At 39.0% G+C, this 21,794-nt stretch overlaps 1 protein-coding gene across 1 annotated transcript in view; it reads left to right on the top strand.

The window, feature by feature from the left end:
* LOC126236346 (ATP-binding cassette sub-family C member 12-like) overlaps positions 1-21,794 on the top strand; it is a 535,156-nt gene that overhangs the window by 490,502 nt on the left and 22,860 nt on the right. Inside the window, exon 28 of the mRNA XM_049945576.1 lies at positions 15,267-15,459. Coding sequence (XP_049801533.1) covers positions 15,267-15,459 — 193 coding nt within the window. The remainder of the gene's footprint in view (positions 1-15,266; positions 15,460-21,794) is intronic.

Raw genomic sequence — 21,794 nt, forward strand, 5'->3', positions numbered from 1 at the left:
CTGCAACACATCCTATGTTCCTGTAACCCTCCTGGCCTCAACCTTTGTTAGTCACTGTCCTCATCCATCCAGCCCCCTCCCTGTTCCCATTCCAGCACTAAACAGCCGTCATTTCACTGCCACACCCAGACTTTTAATTTCTTTTTCTTTCTCTCCTTTCTGCCACTTACACCCCCCTACCCCCTCCCTTCCCCACCTTCTCTCCTGCCCTCCATCTAAACTGCAGCACTTCACTGTCCACCATCCCCACCATACTATCCCTCTCTCTCCATGCCCCAGCCTCCTCCTCCCCACACCCAGTCACCACTCCCATCATGCACTGCTGCTGCTGCTTCTTGCAGTGTGGTTTCAGTTCTCTGAGTCTGCAGACGTGTGTGCAAGTTGCGTTTGTGTGTGTGTGTGTGTGTGTGTGTGTGTGTGTGTGTGTGTGTGTGCGCGCGCGCGAGCGCGCACGCGCGCGCGCGCACACACACGCGCATGTATGTATGTATGTATGTGTGTCTATTGCTGACAAAGGCGTTTTTGCCAAAAGCTATAAATAATTGTGTGAATACTTTTGTTGTACCTATCGCAACTCAGCATCTCCGCTATATGGTGAGTAGCAACTTCCCTTCTCTAATTCCATTCTGGATTTTCCATTTTTTGATTAATCTACATTTTCTTTTACATATATACAAGTTCCCCCATGTTTTGATTCCATTCTGCAAAAGCAGTTTGCAAGGTTAAACTGCAATATTTTTAAGTATTTAAAATACTCGTTTTGTAACCAATGCTCACAAAAACATAATATTGAAACATCTTTCCATTCCCTATTAAGGAGTATATTTATTTTATCAACTTTGTTTGTTAATGACTGTACATTCTGGTGTACAATCTTCAATGTGTATTTGCAATTTAATTCTGCATCACATTTTTTTTTTTATAAGACATCACATCTTTCTTTATGACCCGTCTGTCCAAAGTACTTTGGACTGCTTCTATACTATGCCTGTTGTGACTCAAATTTGCTAAATGACAGGTTTCTTCAACCAAAAATTATTTCCCACTGTGATTTAAATGAACGCCATGGCTGTTATGCATGGATCTGTCTAATGTGCTTACACTTATTAAGTTCACATACAGAAATTTTTGCATACTTCATGTATCTCTACGTTTACTCTTCCTATTAATTTGTTTACACATGACCAGGGAGGTAGTTCGTATCTGTGTGGCTGATTTACAACAGCTACATTTGTGTTGCCTAATTTGGGTAGCACACTTTCATGAACAGTGATGAGTTCACTATCTTTATCTCTGGGAACATCATTTGCAACTGCACAAATTATGACACTGTCTTCTGAGTCAAGGTTTTCATACAATTTCACCACTGTTTTTGTCACTTCTGCAATGCCTGCTACTGGTTTGACAAAGGCTTGGACACTTGCATTAGTTTGTGTATCTGCCACCGTTTCTGCTATCTGACATCCACAATTATTGTCAAAAATTAAGATTTTCATTCTTTTTTGCACACTTCAGGCCAGTCGACTGATTTTTTATCATATTTCTTTGTTGTGTGAAAAATTTACCGTGCACAGCTGTTGTTGTTTGTAATTGTCATCTGGACTCATATGTTTATGAGTGACATTGTTTGTAGAATCATGTTTCTCATTATAACTATTTGATGCACTTACTTTTATATTTCCAAGTTTTGTGCTGGTTTCCACAGTCATTCTTCCTTTGTTTATATCATTGGTAGCCGATATTTGTTTAAGATTCAGTCGAAGCTCTCTTGAGTTTTACAACCAGGATGTTGCAGCTGTTTCTCCAATAAGGCTACAGTCCTTTTAAGTTCATGGATATCACTGTTTTTTGTAGTTAAAATGAGATGAAAATCTTCACAGTGTTTACATATGGATGTCACTGAATTTATATTTGCCATGGTTTTTTCACTAGATTTTGATCTTGTAATGATCTCGTTTGCATTTTTTGCTTTAACTTCACAGCAGTCACATTTTCCAGGTTGAACCACGAAACGTTTTGCACTGAATACATAGGGACACTCTTTTTTATGTTTCTCACAGAACTCGATTTTTGTGTACCTTTTTTTCACCGCCATCTTACTTATGTTGTGGAGCAGTAGTAATTGGCAATGAAAATACATTATATCAACATTTTAACTCCCAACACAGTAAAATTCCATTTATAATGGAACAAGGATACTCTTAAATCAATTTATTTGATCTTAGTATGAGGGGGTACGCAAAAAAAATTTGAATTTTTTAGAGCTACATATTTTCAAATGGTTTACAAAACAAGGTTATCCCCTTCAGAATACTCTCCATTATGACTAATATATTTGTATCACTGGTGCTTACACTGTTTGAAACATTTTTGTTGTCATCTTTAGAAATGCCTGACAGCTCCTTCCTCATTTTTTTCTTGACTTCTTCAATGTTATCAAATCGGTTTGCTTTCATACCCTTTTCATGTGAGGAAATAAAAAAAAGTCACACACAGCCAGATCAGGCATTAAGTGCATGGGGTAGTGGAACCAAACCATTTTTAGCCAAAAACTGTCTAAGAGAGATGGTGTGTATGCAGGTGCATTGTAATGGTGGAAGAACCTGTCTCCTGTCTGCCACAAATCAGGTCTTTTTTTACTTACAGTATTGCACAGTCTTCTTAAATCTTCCTAATAAGAGGTTTGATTGACATTCTGACCTGTGGGAAAAAACTCTGAATGAACTATGCCCTTGGTATAAAAAAAGCAAATCAGCATTGTTTTGATGTTTGATTTCACTTGATGACATTTTTTTGGATGGGGTCTTCCATTGGCTTGACTGCTGCTTTTTTTCTGGGTTGTAACCATAGCACCATGACTCATCACTAGTAATGACCTTTGACAGAAAATCTGGTCAGTTTCAAGCTGTTGTTTCAAAGCACAATGTGTTTCAACTTGATGTTCCTTTTGATTGTTGGTCAGAACCTGAGGAACTTGGCAGCAAACCTTTTCACTCCCAAATCTTCCATTAAAATTCGCTGAACCAAGCTCCAAGATTATGCAATAATCTCTGACAGTTGATTAGTTGTCTGTCAATGGTCTGTGAGCACAAGCTCTTGAATTTTCTCAATATTTTCATCAATTCTGGTAGCTGATGGATGTCCAAAATGAGGTTTGTTATCAATCAACGTGTCGTGATTTTTAAGTCAAGAAAACCTCTCATTCACTTGAGTTTTTCCCGTAATATCATCTTGGTAAGCTGTTTTCAGCATTAAAACAGTTTCAGCAGCATTTTTCCAAGTAGAAAACAAAATTTCACAACTGCACATTGTTCACTTAAACTTGCCATCATAAAAAATGAAACAAGAACAAAACAATGCTAGCAAAAACAGTCACTGCAGATGAACAGAACAAACCAGGTCAACAATAAAGGTGGCACTAAACTGAGCAATGAGTTGCACTATACACGTGTAGTGGCAGAAATGCGTATTACACAAGCTCCATCATCCACGACAATGTTATTCCGGTCCCCCCCCCCCCCCCCCTCCACAGACACTAGGAATAGAAAAGTCATTGCAATATCAATAAAAAATCAGCAAAAAGATATTAAATGCATGTCTACATCCAGAATATTTATAATATTTTTAATCCCTTAATCACATATATTCATAAGAAAGATGATGCAACCCTACATGGTGATTATCAGTCCATCTCATTAACCCCAAACCATGTATAATAACTTTATTCACTACTATATTGACCAGTAGTTAGATTAAAACAACCTGCTCTATTCCACACAAATGGTTTCTAACCCGATTTTTCTACTGTCAAAGCATCTGAGAGTAGAGAATGAAAAATATATGATTGTTTTGAGAACAAAGACCATTAACTGTGTGATGCTGTTTGATGTAAAGTATGATTTATGTACGGACCCCACAATGTCATAATCACAAAGCTCTGTGAAGTATGAGTGAATACTCTTCATCTGTTTAACTGAGAAGATACTGTTTGTGCATCCAAATAATCAGCAACTAGATTTCTTACCAGTTAAAAATTATGGGCCACACACAGCTGTTCTTAGATGCTGTTTCTATAGTTCAGACAGTACTATTTACAGATGACATAACATTATTCAAGATCAGTGTCAGTTCAAGGCATCAGCAACACAAGGTTGTGTTGCAGCTGGGGCACCAAGTTGAGAGAGATGCCACAACTGTAAGATTTCTATACAAGATGTATCACAATTAGCAGTAGTCACTTGTGGCACCAAGCTGAGAATGGTATCAGAGGCACCCAAGAGCAAGATTTGTGTACAGTACTTATCACAATTATTTGTGTAAACTGACAAGAATGACAGCATACAAGCAAAAAGGGCAGGAAGGGATGCACCAAATGATAAGTTGGTGTGTAGAAAAATGTTCTCAAATCAACTCTGTTCAAGAAGTCAACCTAGATGACTGGAAACATAACACCTAAACAGCAATAACTAGGTTTAGCAACTGATTTCAGCATAAGGTATTAATGCTAAATAACAGCAAAAGAGAGTGCATTATATTTTGTTTATATGTCTCCAATCAGGACATTAAAAAAAGTCTAACTTCTTGGGTTTCAAATTGATCAGTGACCTTTACAATTATTCATCAGACTACCTCATGTGATCTTCTGTTCCTCAATTTGAAATACTATGTTTGTAAAACTTTACATATTTTGCTTTTCTGAAATGCTCATCTAGCTTAGAAAATCCTTCTGCAAAGGTAAGCCCACTGACTCAAAAATATTATTTAAGTAGTAAAAATAAGTGTAATTCAATGCAAACACCCATCAAAATGGGATCGTGTAATGGTTCCATTCAAAAGTAATTCTAACATGTGTTAAGACATTTGCCTCACAGGGAGATGAGGTGATCAATTCCTATTTCATAGAAAGCAGCCACACACTGACAAATCCACAACCACAGCCACTCTTGCACTTCCTGATCCAAAAATTACACAGTAAAAGGTCTGGGCTGTATGGAGGCTATTGCAGTGTGTCCCAACCAAATTGCTGAAGAGTAGCCTTCATCAGTTTGGTAGTGTGTGGGAAGAGAGTGTTATCATGTGACAAGATGGTTCTGTTGAACAGCATACCTGAGTGTTTTGACATTATGGTTTGTCGCAGTTTCTGCAAAGTATTTTCATAGCACTACACACTGATTGTGGCTCCATGCTCAAAGAACTTGACAAGCAGAAGGCCCCTGCAGCTGGTGATCATCATGTCCTTACGGGAACTTTTGTGAAGAGCTTTGGATTTCTTTGGTGGGGGAGATGTGAGATGACTTACTTTTGGCTTTGTCATTTGCCCTGGGGCTGTAGGAATGTTGTCAGATGGAATCATCCTGTTGCACAATAATGCTCACCCCCACACTGCCAACTTCATGAAGGCTACACTTCAGTGACTTGGATGGGAAACACGACAACATCCTCTGTACAGGCCAGGTCTTTCACTATGTAATTTTCACATCTTTGGTGAATGCCAGGTCTTTCACTATGTGATTTTCACATCTTTGGTGAACTGAAGAAAGTCATGAGTGGGTGCCAGTTTGAGGCAGACAAGGGAGTGCAAGAGTGAATGTAGTTGTGCAGCTGTTAGTGGGTGATTGCACTCTACAAAACAGGAACTGATCATCTTGTCTTACAGTGGACTAAATATCTTACTGCTTGTGGTGATTACTTTTGAATGGAACTGTTCCGCAGTCCAATTGTGGCAGGTATTTGGTTTTCATTAGACTGCTCCTCATATTCATCCCATGATATACAATTTTCAAATCATTTGATTTATTGTACAGGAAAAAATTCCCTTGAATGAATTGAAAAATTGTCATCTGTGAGCAATCTTTCCAGTAAACTTAGCTCCTTTTGAATACGATCAGGTCTTTTAGTTTATTATGAATACCATACACTCTGATCACTCTGATGTTTAGAAACAGTTATAAGTGGTGCATCCAATCCCTCCATATAAAGATTATGACATGACTAATAACCAGTTCAAACTAATAAGCATAGGCTATCTTCTGAATGTCCATGTTTATGGTAACTGATAAAATACACAGGGTAAGGGCACAGTCTACTGTAATAGTCATGACACCCCATCTCTTTTGTGTTACCCAATGCAACTGCAGCATGTCAGGCAGCCAGGAAGATACACTATTGAGTTCAGCAAGATCTTGTGAAAGCATAAACAGATCATAATTGTTTATATTGGTCTGTAGAACACTTTTTACCAATGGTAGTATCTGTAGAACAATAAATTGCAGCAACAGCAACAAGAATATACCATACTTGCATTTTTTTAGGTTTCCAAACAACACTAAGAGGTGTGAACTGCTACTTTACACAACACTTTATTTACAATTTCTGGAGAATGTTGTGTTGTTCAAGAACACAAAAATTGCTAGTATACAGCAGAAGACCTGACCTTTTGCAGAAAGGCATTGTATATCTACTCAAAAATGTAAATTTTTCTTCACTACAGTTCCAGTGAAATCAGTGAATATGGAACATAAGATACATGTATAGAATTCATTACCTCCATTATTTAATGTAACAGATAGGCTACCACAACTGTAGGTGAAGGAAAAACGTCACAGATGTGATAATAAAAGAATAAAAGCAATAAAACTGTTTCCCAGCACAGAAGAAATCAATTTCACAACTGTTTTTGCATCTGAGCCATAAATGGCAAGAATCTTCATCACATACACTTTTGAAGCAACAGTAATACATTTACAAAAATATTAACATATTATAAAAACAAAGAAGATGTGGCTTACCAAACGAAAGCGCTGGCAGGTTGATAGGCACACAAACAAACAGAAACATACACACAAAATTCAAGCTTTTGCAACCAACGGTTGCTTCATCAGGGAAGAGGGAAGGAAAGGGAAAGACGAAAGGATGTGGGTTTTAAGGGAGAGGGTACAAATGTCTGCTTGAGTCTGTGTATGTGTGGATGGATATGTGTGTGTATGCGAGTGTATACCTGTCCTTTTTCCCCCCTAAGGTAAGTCTTTCCGCTCCCGGGATTGGAATGACTCCTTACCCTCTCCCTTAAAACCCACATCCTTTTGTCTTTCCCTCTCTTTCCCTCTTTCCTGATGAAGCAACCGTTGGTTGCAAAAGCTTCAATTTTGTGTATGTTTGTGTTTGTTTGTGTCTATCAACCTGCCAGTGCTTTCGTTTGGTAAGTCACATCTTCTTTGTTTTTAGATATATTTTTCCCACGTGGAATGTTTCCCTCTATTATATTCTTAACATATTATAAAATAGAGTGAAGTGTAAGACTATGTGAAACATTAGGCTCCATACAAAGTTCTCATGTGTCAAGGAAAGTGCCTATCATAATAACAACAGATAACAAAAGAAATATAGTCTTATGCATGAAATATCAGTATGTGTTTATATTCTCTTGTTTTCAGTAGAGTAAGCTGCAATTATACACATAGTTGAAAGTATTTCTTCATAATTAAGTTGTAGCTTATGTTACTGAATCATGGAGATACAGCTGTTTTTAAATGTATTTCATGATCATTCATATCTCTTGATAATTTACTAATGCTTCAAATGCAAAAACATAATAACTGTTAAGCAAATTAACAAGAGAAATAATTTAAAACAAACCTTTATTTTATGGCTGCTTTCTGCCACTTGGGGTGTTAGTGTTGCACTAACTGTCAGACATTAACTTTATTTGTAGCTTATATGAACCTTCTGATTTAATTTTTTGTCAAGATTTAGTGCTAAGAACTTCACATGGTTTGTTTCTGTGATCTGATCACTGCAATCTATCTGTTCTAGTTATTTACTTCCAAGTGTCATCATCTGTGTTTTAGTGATATTCTGTTTTAGTCCATTCTGATAGGTTCAGCATTCAAGCTTTTATTAAGCATTTTCATCACTTTCTGAAATTTATCAGTCATCTCATTTTCAACTACAAATGGTGTGCCATCTGCAAATAACATACATGAGCATCTACAATAACTGTTAGATCATTTACATACAACAGGGACAGATAGGACCCCAATATTGAACCCTGTGGTACTCCTTGCAGAACTGTTTTCCCATTAGAAGGGGAACTGTTTGCATTTTTGCATTTGATATGATAATTATCCATCAGTGCCTATCTGTTAAGTGTGCACTGAACCACTGCAAAGCTTTTTCCCTGATTCCATATGTATGTAAGTTGTGGAGAAGTAAGGAGTGGTTCACTGAATCATATGCTTTTGACAGGTAATAGAATATCCCTTTGACTTTTTGTCTGTATCAAAACTGGGGCATATTTTCTAGTAAACTCTTATGGCATTTACAGTACATTTTCCTTTCTGAGAACCATACTGAGCATCAGTTCATCATTATATGCAAATACACTCCTGGAAATTGAAATAAGAACACCGTGAATTCATTGTCCCAGGAAGGGGAAACTTTATTGACACATTCCTGGGGTCAGATACATCACATGATCACACTGACAGAACCACAGGCACATAGACACAGGCAACAGAGCATGCACAATGTCGGCACTAGTACAGTGTATATCCACCTTTCGCAGCAATGCGGGCTGCTATTCTCCCATGGAGACGATCGTAGAGATGCTGGATGTAGTCCTGTGGAACGGCTTGCCATGCCATTTCCACCTGGCGCCTCAGTTGGACCAGCGTTCGTGCTGGACGTGCAGACCGCGTGAGACGACGCTTCATCCAGTCCCAAACATGCTCAATGGGGGACAGATCCGGAGATCTTGCTGGCCAGGGTAGTTGACTTACACCTTCTAGAGCACGTTGGGTGGCACGGGATACATGCGGACGTGCATTGTCCTGTTGGAACAGCAAGTTCCCTTGCCGGTCTAGGAATGGTAGAACGATGGGTTCGATGACGGTTTGGATGTACCGTGCACTATTCAGTGTCCCCTCGACGATCACCAGTGGTGTACGGCCAGTGTAGGAGATCGCTCCCCACACCATGATGCCGGATGTTGGCCCTGTGTGCCTCGGTCGTATGCAGTCCTGATTGTGGCGCTCACCTGCACGGCGCCAAACACGCATACGACCATCATTGGCACCAAGGCAGAAGCGACTCTCATCGCTGAAGACGACACGTTTCCATTCGTCCCTCCATTCACGCCTGTCGCGACACCACTGGAGGCGGGCTGCACGATGTTGGGGCGTGAGCGGAAGACGGCCTAACGGTGTGCGGGACCGTAGCCCAGCTTCATGGAGACGGTTGCGAATGGTCCTCGCCGATACCCCAGGAGCAACAGTGTCCCTAATTTGCTGGGAAGTGGCGGTGCGGTCCCCTATGGCACTGCGTAGGATCCTACGGTCTTGGCGTGCATCCGTGCGTCGCTGCGGTCCGGTCCCAGGTCGACGGGCACGTGCACCTTCCGCCGACCACTGGCGACAACATCGATGTACTGTGGAGACCTCACGCCCCACGTGTTGAGCAATTCGGCGGTACGTCCACCCGGCCTCCCGCATGCCCACTATACGCCCTCGCTCAAAGTCCGTCAACTGCACATACGGTTCACGTCCACGCTGTCGCGGCATGCTACCAGTGTTAAAGACTGCGATGGAGCTCCGTATGCCACGGCAAACTGGCTGACACTGACGGCGGCGGTGCACAAATGCTGCGCAGCTAGCGCCATTCGACGGCCAACACCGCGGTTCCTGGTGTGTCCGCTGTGCCGTGCGTGTGATCATTGCTTGTACAGCCCTCTCGCAGTGTCCGGAGCAAGTATGGTGGGTCTGACACACCGGTGTCAATGTGTTCTTTTTTCCATTTCCAGGAGTGTAGTTCTGTACTGCAAAACAGAAAAAGTCTCCAGAATTACACACAGGGAATTATGTGATGCTAATTGAATAACATTTCATCTTCTGCCTAATGTGTCACTGGATATGAGTACTGAAGATGCATATGGTTAGCTCAAAAGACTGAACTGCCATCCTCTGTATTGGTTATTGCAGGTGCAGACAACTATTCCCCTTCGTGATATAAAGTTCTTGGCGATACTTATTTCAACAAACTCCTTGGAATACATACCAAGCAAATACATACATATTATAAAAATGGATCTGTATATATATATATATATATATATATATATATATATATATATATATATATATATATATATATATATATATATATATATATAACAGAGGGAAACATTCCACGTGGAAAAAATATATCTAAAAAGAAAGATGATGAGACTTACCAAACAAAAGCGCTGGCAGGTCGATAGACACACAAACAAACACAAATATACACACAAAATTCAAGCTTTCGCAACAAACTGTTGCCTCATCAGGAAAGAGGGAAGGAGAGGGAAAGACGAAAGGATGTGGGTTTTAAGGGAGAGGGTAAGGAGTCATTCCAATCCCGGGAGCGGAAAGACTTACCTTTGGGGGAAAAAAGGACAGGTATACACTCGCACACACACACATATCCATCCACACATGTGGATATGTGTGTGTGTGCGAGTGTATACCTGTCCTTTTTTCCCCCCAAAGGTAAGTCTTTCCGCTCCCGGGATTGGAATGACTCCTTACCCTCTCCCTTAAAACCCACATCCTTTCGTCTTTCCCTCTCCTTCCCTCTTTCCTGATGAGGCAACAGTTTGTTGCGAAAGCTTGAATTTTGTGTGTATATTTGTGTTTGTTTGTGTGTCTATCGACCTGCCAGCGCTTTTGTTTGGTAAGTCTCATCATCTTTCTTTTTATATATATATATATATATATATATATATATATATATATATATATATATATATATATAGCCCACATCTGCTCCTAAAACACAGGACCGATTTTAACCAAACTTGGTACACACATCACCTACTGTCTGGAAATAATTTGTGTAGGGGTAAACCATCTACATATCAAATGAGTGGGTGTGGGGGTGGAAAAGCAGAGTAGCCCATGATGCACAACTACCCAGATTTTAGTCATCCAGTATTTGAGAATGAGGGCAGTTAGAGACTTGCAACACCCTTTACACAACCTTAAGAAAACTTTTTGTTATTGATGACCCCCCCACAAAAAGATGAAAGGAAAAAAGTTTATTGCTTACTACATTTTAGCTGTTCTTTTAGTATAACTAATGCATAAAGTATGACATTTTAATTAATTACTTCTTTATTACTAACCGTATTTGCAACACATTTTGGAGTCAGTATTCACACATACTGCTGAATGTAAAAGAAAAATTGATTCATGTACAATACACAGTGCAGGAGATGTGGCATTAAATTCTGAGATGCATGAAAAACTACTGAATCATGCATGATATTTCAGTTTACTACTTCTTTAATACTGACCTACAATATTACTAATATTAAAATATTGTATTATGATTTTTTAGAGGTAGGGAAGTTAATTTGAAATATTGAGTTTAATATTAGCCTTGAAAGTTAATTTCTGATATCTGCTTTAAATATTCCTGATTGAAATAAATTTAACTCCCTAAAAGACATTTATTGATTGTTAAACAGTTAGTAAGTGAATTTATAAAACTTTTAATCATTTCTGTTGGTGGAAAAGCTTCTGCAGTGGTAAAACAGTGCACAAAAAATTATTACTTGCTTATTAACTGATGTGCATTCCACCATCCAGCATCAGTTTCCCATCAGACCAATGAGAACATTGACTGATGGCATTGCTCAGAGGTCCATGACTGATCTCAAAATTATACAGTTTGCATAATTACACTGCCCAGATACTGATAGAAAAGATTGGTAAAAGTGATCTCAGGAATGCTGAAATAGAAGTTTGATAAAGTAAATGCCAATTGAATACTAGCAGTATTTGGCTGTGGCCACTAGTAAATTTGTTGGCAACTCTCCTTTGCAGCAGCGTGAAAAAGTTCTAAAATGCAATACAATAAATTGAGATACAGCATTAACGGAAGAGGAAAGTAGGTTTCTTGATTCAAATACAACTGTTACCATTAAATTAACATAATTATTTAATCAATAGTAACATTTATGGAACAGCAAGAAGTAACAAACAAGAGAGAGAGAGCAGGAGCACAGATCTTGCTTTTAGACAGTCAAAATAAATTACGGTGACTGCCTTTAACTTGCTTTATAGAGCGTCTTTTATAAAGTTTCTTTATATAAACATTTCTCTTGAACATTCTTTGTATGAACTTTAAAAAGTAATTTTTATATTAAATTATGATCTTTTCTCATTAATTTACAGATTTATTTACACAGAGAAAATTTATTCTTAAGGTCTTTTAGCATTAACTAAACATGTGGGGCATATACTATTAATTATTCAAAAAGCAATATTTCAGACCCTGTTTGCTACACATTTAGCAGACAGTATCAACATAAATTTGCTGAATGGAATTACAAAAATCTAGCAATGTATGATACATAGTCTAGGAGACATGATGTCAAATACTGAGATGCATGAAAAACTGGTACATCATTCAAGATGTTTTAATTTGTTGCTTCTTTATTTGTAACTTTATTTGCAACACATTTCGCAGGCCATAGCCACACATACCACTGGATGTACCTGCAAAATTATATCACTGTACAGCTTATAGTTCAGGACTTATGATACCATAAACATTGAGCTGCATGAAAATGAAACCACAGGGCAAAATTTGCTAGAGATACAGACAACAATGTAAACAAATATGAGTGAAATACATTAAATATATGAGAACTATATGTGAATTGTGTGTAGATGAGCAAAGCCATGGACAAGAAACTCATGTTAAATCCCTGGAATGATTTCAACCAAATTTGGTACATATATAAGTTACGATTTGTAAAGAAATACTGTGGGGCTAAGAACCACAAGCCTCCTATAGGGTTGATAACATGGAGAGAGAAGGGGGGAGGAGGATATGGACAGACAGAGAGAGGGAAGGAGGTGATGGCCACAGACAGGGGGCAAGGAGGAGATGGACAGACAGAGGAGAGGGTGAAACTGACAGAGAGAAGGGAGAGGAAGAGTTGGACAGAGAAAGGAAAGAGGAGGAGATGGCAGAGACAGAGAGAGGAAGACATAGGCAGAGAGAGGGAGGAGGAGGAGATGAACAAAGAGAGGGGAGGATGAAATGAACAGAGAAAGGCAAGAGGAAGAGATGGACAGAGAGAAGAGAGAGGAGAAGATGGACAGAAAAAGGAAGGAGGAGAAAATGAACAGGAAGAAGAAGAGAGGCAGAGAGGGAAAGGAGGATATGGACAGAGAGGAGGTGGAGGATGTGGAATTAGAGGAGGGAGGAGGAGATGGACAGAAGGAAGAGGAGTAGGTGGACAGAGAGAATGGGAGGAGTAGATAGACAGAAAGAGGGGCAGGAGGACATGGTTAGAGTGGGGGTGAAGAAGGAGATAGACAGAGAGAGGGGAAAGAGCAGCAAGGCTAATAGAAGATTTGACTAAATACCTACCTTTCAACTCCAGATCCTCAGCTAGAGAGCTATAAAGCAAACTAGAAAAATTTTGGAAATGACAAGTGTAGTCCCCTCTTGGATTTTTCTGTAACTTATTGCTTCTTTCACCTCTGACAATGATTTTGATTTGTAGAAAATGCCAAGTTCCAATCTTGTTTGGAGTCCATGTTAAAATTAAAGTCCCTCTGTAACTGTAGCATTAAAATGTCTTTGGGAAGCCAATCCCATCATAAAAATAGCCTATATATGAGTATGGCTTGTTCTCCACAAAATAGAAAAAGTACCATAGCAGTTCTGGCCCAGCATTGGCTTGATAAAGGACATCTATAGGAAGCAATAACAATATTATGTATTACTTGACCAAATATTCTGTGTTTCTGGTCATGGCGATTAACTTGGTCATGTGTTACAGCCTTCTATTAATTCAATCTATTATTTGGTGCAAGCAGTGATCATAGAGAATGTCTTCATATGTGTCTTGCTATTAATTGATTTTATTTATTTATTTATTGATGCTAAGAAGAAGAAACAGTGATGGTACCAATATAGAATGTGAAAGAATGTTTGCAAAGTGTCAAAGTTGAGTAAGTTGATGTTACACAAATTACTGGAGAACAGAAACAATGCTGACAAATGTAGGATTCAAATACTTACTCCATGGAGTACTTCATTGGTGATATACATAAATGTTTTGTTACACAACAATTTCTGCAATGCTATGGAAAATATGTTGAGATATTAACTTGGTGAAAATTTCACAGCCTTTATCACACTGAATCACAACTCAATTTTACCAAAGAAACTGTTAAAAAGATTGATGTATATAGTGAATTTGGTATTAAACTAAGCCAGTTGAGAACTAAGTGAGTATATGTGAACAAGAACACATAGCTGTGGAGAGATAATATTAATTCAGATGTTAATGGCAAATGAAGCATCTGGTTCAGACAGCTAGTGGTTAGCCACCCTGAAGAGACCACCAGTGCAAAGTCAGTAAAAACATTGGCATTTTAGACGCTTTAATATTTCATAATGATACAGCCCAAAACCCTAAATGATTTTGTTCAAATTGGAATTGGCTATAAAAGCCTACAAACTTATTTTCCATGATTTATTCAAACAAGACAGGGATTCATACTCCTTAAAAAAAGTAAATACCACAGTGCTAGGTGTGTTGTTGAAAAATAATGCCAGTCAATATATATTTTTGCCTGATTTCGAGCTTTTGACAGTGCTCCATTTGTAAGTATACCACAACTGTGGTGGTATTTCCATTTCCCTATTTTGTTGGAATAAATATGATGATGATGCTGCTGTAGTGTAGAATACAGTTCACCTTGTCAGGTGCTAAAACGAAATGTTGTTTTTTGTACTCAGATGTTGTATCCTGTTGGTTGTTAATGACTGACATAATGTACCTCACTAATGTAGTGAGGCACATGAATACCTTCCAATAACATAATCCTATCTTTAATTAGATAAAGATCCATATAAGTATATTCCAGTAATATATTTTAGTACATGTACAACAAGAAATTTGAATATAATGTATTCTGTTCCATTCTGTTCTTACTGGCACGGTGGTCAGTTCTGAGACTGCAAGTGCAAAGCCTTTAGATCTGATCTTTTGGACTGAACATAGTAATGTGCTGTGGTATTCAAACCAGCCTTAGTTTTGGTGAGTGACTGTCATTTTCTGAGAGCAGCTTCAGCAACTGCCTAAGAAATGCACTATTTCATGCAATTTGCTGTGAAGTGTGAGAACTGAGTAAAAGTCTAATTAAGTTCATGTTAAGCATTTTATTTCAGAAAGTTTTGATTTACTAATTCAGTTTTTATTTTTACAGATCAAATCTCATTGACAACAATGACAGCAGTATTTGTAATATATATGAAGCACTGGAAGCAGTTGGGATGAGAGAAAAAGTAGAGGAGTTGCCTGAGCAGGCTGAAACAGCAGTGCAAACGGGCACCAACTTATTCACCACAGGGGAATGTCAGTTACTATATTTGGCAAGAGCAATTCTCAGTAATCCCAAGGTTAGCATTTATTATTATATCAATGGAATGATTGTTAGAGAAAGGATAGTGTTATTTAATTATTAATGTTATTTTAAGTTTGCACACACATGCCTTTATTAGTCTTGGTCTCAATAATAGTACTTCTACATACATTTCAGTAACCTTTTGGACCAATTTAACAGACACCAGATGCCAGTTGCATTTCCTCCAACTTTTTCTGTTTTGCGTGAAGTAACTGACCTTTGCCTTCCTTGATGTCTGTCTTTTATAGACTTGCAAAAAGGAAGAAACCCCTCCCTTCCAACCATTTTGAATCATGATAGTTTTTTTCTAAGATTGTTTACTGCTATATTCTGATTAATCCAATCAGTTAAAAAAACTGGTTTATCCAAACCCTATACTACTAAAGACAAGTTGACTCATTCAGATCCTACAAAATTCCAATGACATAGAAATTTCTGTTTTAGTACAATGCCTTCATAACCTGCAGTACCTACTACTTTCATTCACCTTACAGGAAACATTGGAAATTTTACTTTATATTGATTCATAATTAATAGAAGTGGTGATACCACTACAACAATGCTATCGCCATTGATTACAGTATTGATTGCTTTATTCATAATCATAGCCTTCGCCCATGGACTGGAGTGTAGCCTCTCTCAGCTTCCTCCATTGACTTCTCTTCTAAGTAAATCCCAGTTCATAAACTAAATAATCTTGTATTTGTCTTGTTTGTTAAGGAACATGCTGTTCCCTTTGACTCCTCAATGTTTCTTAAGTATTTCTTCTCTACCTGTTCATGAAATATAGCTCCCACATTCCTGTTTTTATTTCTATTTCTCTCACCTTTGACTCACAGGGAACTATTTTGCCATTTACTTACCAACTGTCTAAAGTTTAACTTTTGTGACATTTTGTAATTTCAGTGACTTGTACCTTCTTGAACTTCTTCTCCTCTTCACCTTCTTGTCAGCAAGGAATCTGAGCTTTCCAGTTCATATTACTCCTCTAGATATTTCACTTTACTACTAACTTGACTCCAGTCTTTTCTGTTGAGTTTGTCCTTGACCTTCATTGATAGTTGACCAATCATAATTCTGGCAAAGTCACTTTACTTAACTTCCTCTTCCAAGTGCTTTGCATGGTTTAGGTGGCACTCAAAGAAAGAACATAGGACTCTCCAACTCTTGTCCTATCCCACTAACCCCACCTCTTCTCTAATACCTGTAATCAGAGCATTCTTTGAATGCCTCTGGACCAATACTTTGCTTTGAAAACTCTTTCAAATTTCTTAGAAATCCATGAAACCTACCCATTACAACATGCTCAAATAGCCATCTTTACAAAGCTTATCAAAAAACTGGCTTCTCTATCTCTTTTTCTGACTATATGTCATATAATGTCCCCTGAAATGATTTTAAAATAGCATTGAAAGAACTTCAACTTGAAGCTTCAAGGTAGGGAATTATTTATGTAAATTTATTCATCTTTTCAATTTAAATTAATGTCACCAGTGACTCTTGTTCCAGTGTTCTTTTCATCTGCAAAACTTTTATATTTTGCTACAGTAAATTTGTAAGTTCTTGTACCACACAAGTTTGACATTGTGTTTCTCCATGCCCCACGTTTAGGTCCTGGACTTCCAGCTGCAAATCTCATATGTCAGTTTGTCTCAAAGTGGCTGTTACTCTGTAGCAATCGTTTTATTGTGTTTGCATTGCTTTCAAATTCTGTCTCTCCCAGTGACAACTCTTGTCACCTATGTTCAAAATTTATTTCTAGTATATTTATCTGTTTGCTATTATTTAACTGGCTAGATAAAGAATCTACTCACCAAGCAATGGCAGAACACAAATGTAAAAGACGGTTGTAATTGGCAAGTTTTCTGAGCCAGTGGCTCTGCACTTTTCACTTTTCACTCTTATTAACTCATGCATGATGTTTAAGCAGTAATCTCTGCCTTAATACTACCCTGTCTTCAACCTTGAAGCTCTCAAGTTTTCAAATCTCGTCCAATGCAGTCTCCAACAACCAGTCTTTCCTTCTCATCCCATATGGTACATCTCCCCTGACATGCGGTTCTGAGTGGCTTCCCCAAAATCTACCTCTTGTTCTAGACCTCTCCAGTCTTTATCCTCCAACCCTCTTCCTTCCCCTTCAACCCTCCTGCCTGAAGAAGGAGCCACTGGCTCCAAAAGCTTGCCAACTGCAACTGTCTTTCATGCGTGTGTTCTGCCGCTACTTAGTAAGTAGATTATCTATCCAATTTTGTCAATAATTAATTGTTTTTGTAGTTATATTAGCCCATGTGATCATCATTCCTTATTATGTAACCCTCTTGTCAGTCTTTGTTGCTGTCTCTCTTATTCAAACTGTCATCTCTTTTCTATCTTATGTGCTAATCCATTCGTTTATTTATCTGTATCACCAAGATTAATTAACACTTTGCCCCTTCATCTTTTCTAGTACTGCTCGTAGATGGGTCCATTTTTATTTGTATGTAACAATTCCATTGTCATTTACCAATTTGCATATAACAATTTACGGTTCATTACATTACATGGCCTTCTCCCGATCATCTTTCGCCGATTTATTCGCAAACTTGACAGTTATTTTCTTCCCCAACATCAAATTAACTTGTTTATATGTAATTCCTTCATGTTTTTGTACATCTTTTTTTGGCAAAATGCTCTGATCGACTATTATTGCCATCTCTTACGTCTCTTTAATTGCCAAGCTAAGTACGGTAGTTTACATTTTCTCCTATGACTTTCGCTTTCTGTTTACCCAGTTTTTAAAATTTCAGCCGTTTTCACGACTTACCCAATCAACTTTTTCCCTTTCTCATATCCAATCATTTTTTTCGTATCATACATTTTGCCCACTCATTACCTCTTATTAACGATTTTCGGCCGAATTTTTCTAATTTTTTCTGACTTTTCTCGTTGATTTTCTTCCGTTTTTCTATCTTTTCCACTCTCTGCTTATTTATTTATTTATTTTGCCACTCCCACGATTTCTAACTCTCCAACCTGTCCTCTCTTGCCATCATCCCATCTCATATTACATCCGTCATTTTCGAAAACACACTTTTGCACTATCAAAACTAAGGTCCCACATTCTGTTTCTTGAAATCTACTTGTCCCTTCGGATTACTCCAAAAGGACTACCACTGAAAGTCCCTGTTTCTGGATGGAGTCCTACCCTACACCAAGCTCTTTTACGATTTCAAATACAGCAATATTCTCCTCTTACCTGGCTAATCTCTGACCTATATGCTTCATCAGCCAATTTCCATTTTATCAGACTTCTCTCCTTCTACAAAATCCTGCAGTTATCTGCCCCTCATGTTTTCTTGAATAGTATCATCCATCATGCCAACTTCAAACTGCAGCAACATGCCACACTTTACCTCAGAAAGCTATCCCGCCTTCTCGTAAACTACCTGAACAGTGGTGTTTCCCTTCCTGTTTTCCTGTAGGTCCCTAAACAGCCACATCATCAACCCCCACTCCTCTCCTACAAACAACACTTGGCCAACCTCCTTAATATCCCACAGCCTTCACCACTACCTCCCAGACCAAGAATAATCCATAATCACAAGAACCAGTCACAATAGTACAGTGTCATTAACCTCTCATCTAAAGCACTCTCCCCTCCTGAATAATCTGTATTATCTAAAGGTCTCAGTTTCAGCCCTAAACCTGCATGTGATAGTGCTGCTTTGGTGAAGGACCTAATTCACACGTAATATCGATTGCACATATCACTTTGCAACCCAATCCCAAAACATTTCTAATAGCAAACCAGACACTGACCCCTGCTTTGAACAGTTCAGACCATGAATCCAACTTAATCCACCACCACTACCTCAAAATCATCCCTTACAAGCGTTCAAAGAATTCCTCACATCCAGCATTGCTTCACAATCCTTCCTCAGGTCCCTACAACATGACCCTAATCTGTCCTCGGCAGAACTACAAGCTCTGTGTTCCCTAAAAGCTGATGACTCCATCATTATCCTCCCAGCAGACAAAGGATCTACCGCTGTAGTACTTGACTGAAAGGAGTGTGTTAGTGAAGGTGTATGCCAGCTGTCTGACACCTCTACATACAGCATCTGCCATCAAGATCCCAGCCCTGTGATTCAAAGTGATCTGCAGTCACTCCTTAAAACCTCAGGCCTCTCACAAGGATGATCACCTCAATCTGTAGAACTTCTCACCCCACACAAACCATGTACCCCCACCTTTTACCTTCTTCTTAAGATCCACAAACCCAATCATCCTGGCCGTCCTATAGTTGGTAGCTTCAAAGCACCCACTGAACATATATCTGCCTTAGTTGATTAACACCTGCACCCATAGTACAAAGATTCCTCTCCTACATCAAAGATACCAGCCATTTCCTAGATCATCAGAAATCTGCACCTGTCCCACACCCACCACACACCTTCCTTGTCGCCATTGATGCTGTCACCCTCTATATCAACATGCCCTATGTACATGGTCTGTCTGCTATTGAACATTTCCTCAGTCAGTGCTAACCTGATTCCAAATCTATGACATACTTCCTACTCACCTTAATCAACTTTATATTTACCAACAACTACTTCACCTTTGAGGGGCAGACATACAAACAGATCAAGGGTGCAGCCATGGGAACCAGAGTGGCTCCTTCCTCTGCCAACCTTTTCATGGGTCACTTGGAGGGGGCTTTCCTGGGATCCATAAGCTATCAGCCCCTGGTTTGGTTTAGATACATTGATGACATCTTTAGCATATGGGCACATGGTGAGGCTCACCTGCTAAAATTCTTGTAATCTCTAAATACCTTCTCCCAGTTAAATTTCACATGGTCCTATTCTGAACCCCATACTACTTTCCTTGATGTTGATCTCATCCTCACTGAAGGGCAGCAACACACTTCTATCCACATTAAACCTACCAAAAAACAACAGTACTTACATTTTGACAGTTGTCATCCTTTCCACATCAAATGTTCCCTCCCATACAGCCTTAGCAACAGAGGCAAACATATTTGTGTGATCTGAGGTTTTCCCGGTGTACAGAAATCTTGAAAATTTCTTGGGTATTCAGCCGTGTAGTGCTGTCCAAAAAGTGGGATATTTTGGCAAGCCAACTTCTTGCCATCTTCAGGCATTCTGGGAGTCTGATTGATCTCTGATGGATGCCGACTTTATATAATCTCCACCCCTCTCCCACAGCCTCCGTCTGGGCACTTCCGAGCAGTCCACAGCCAGCGGTGGGGAAGGGCAGCACTGGGTGCTGGGGGAAGCACAGCTCCCTGCGACAGATCATGGGCCACAGTCCTTCTGCGGCCAGGGCCACTTGTGGAACTCTGCCGTCTTGGTGACAATGCTTCTTCTTCTTATTCATCAGGTGTCCTGACAGGAGTGGATTTCAATGTAGACTGTCATGTTTTAATTATACTCAAAGCTGGATCCCAGGCCTTACTTAACTGGAAACCGCTGTCTTTATTTATTAGTTCATCATGCAGCCAGATCTCCACTGACTCTTTGAGGATACAGTCCCAGAAGGTGTTCAATTGCGTGAGATGCAGTGCCCTGCCATGGTGGACTTGGTCAGCTGTGCCTTGTCTGTGCGGCGTTTATGTTCACTGCATCTCTCCTGTACCGTCTGGATGGTCTGGCATACATACATTTCACTGCACTGGCGAGGGGTGCTGTAAACTCCTGGTTTCCGGAAACCTGAGTCATCCTTGACTGATCCTAATACTGTTTTCGTTTTGGATGGAGGGCAAAACACACACTTGACATACTCAGAAAATAAATAGCTATGTCATAGCAACTAGGCTGGCTGAACATGAACGCAGCTGGAGGTTGCAGAATTCTGACTCCGCATTTGCTGAGCATGTACTGAGTAAGGGTCACAATGACCAGTCAGTGCCCTATGTACTTCACTTAGCAAACAAAGGCCTTAAACTCAACCTGCTGGAAGCCCTGGAAATTAACAAACATCTTGCTCACAATCCAGCTCTAATCCTAAATGACAGACAAAGCTCAACACCTCCCCTCTCCTAATCCTAAATGACAGACAAAGCTCAACACCTCCCCTCTCCTAAACCTCATATAATCATATCTGTTGTTCATTACTTCCCACACTGTCTGCTCCTATATATTCCCATTTTCCTGTATTAATTAAGTTCTTTTGTTTTATTGAAGTTGGCTATATATTCCATATAGACTGTAGTTCCAATTGTTAAGGCTTTCTTTTAACTGGTACTTGCATTACTGTCCATGTTTAACATCACTTGTAGTTGTCTCATCAAATATTGTTTATATCTTACTTGATTCATTTATTTAATGC

This window comes from Schistocerca nitens, chromosome 2, assembly GCF_023898315.1.
Source record: "Schistocerca nitens isolate TAMUIC-IGC-003100 chromosome 2, iqSchNite1.1, whole genome shotgun sequence".
NCBI classification, from domain to species: domain Eukaryota; kingdom Metazoa; phylum Arthropoda; class Insecta; order Orthoptera; family Acrididae; genus Schistocerca; species Schistocerca nitens.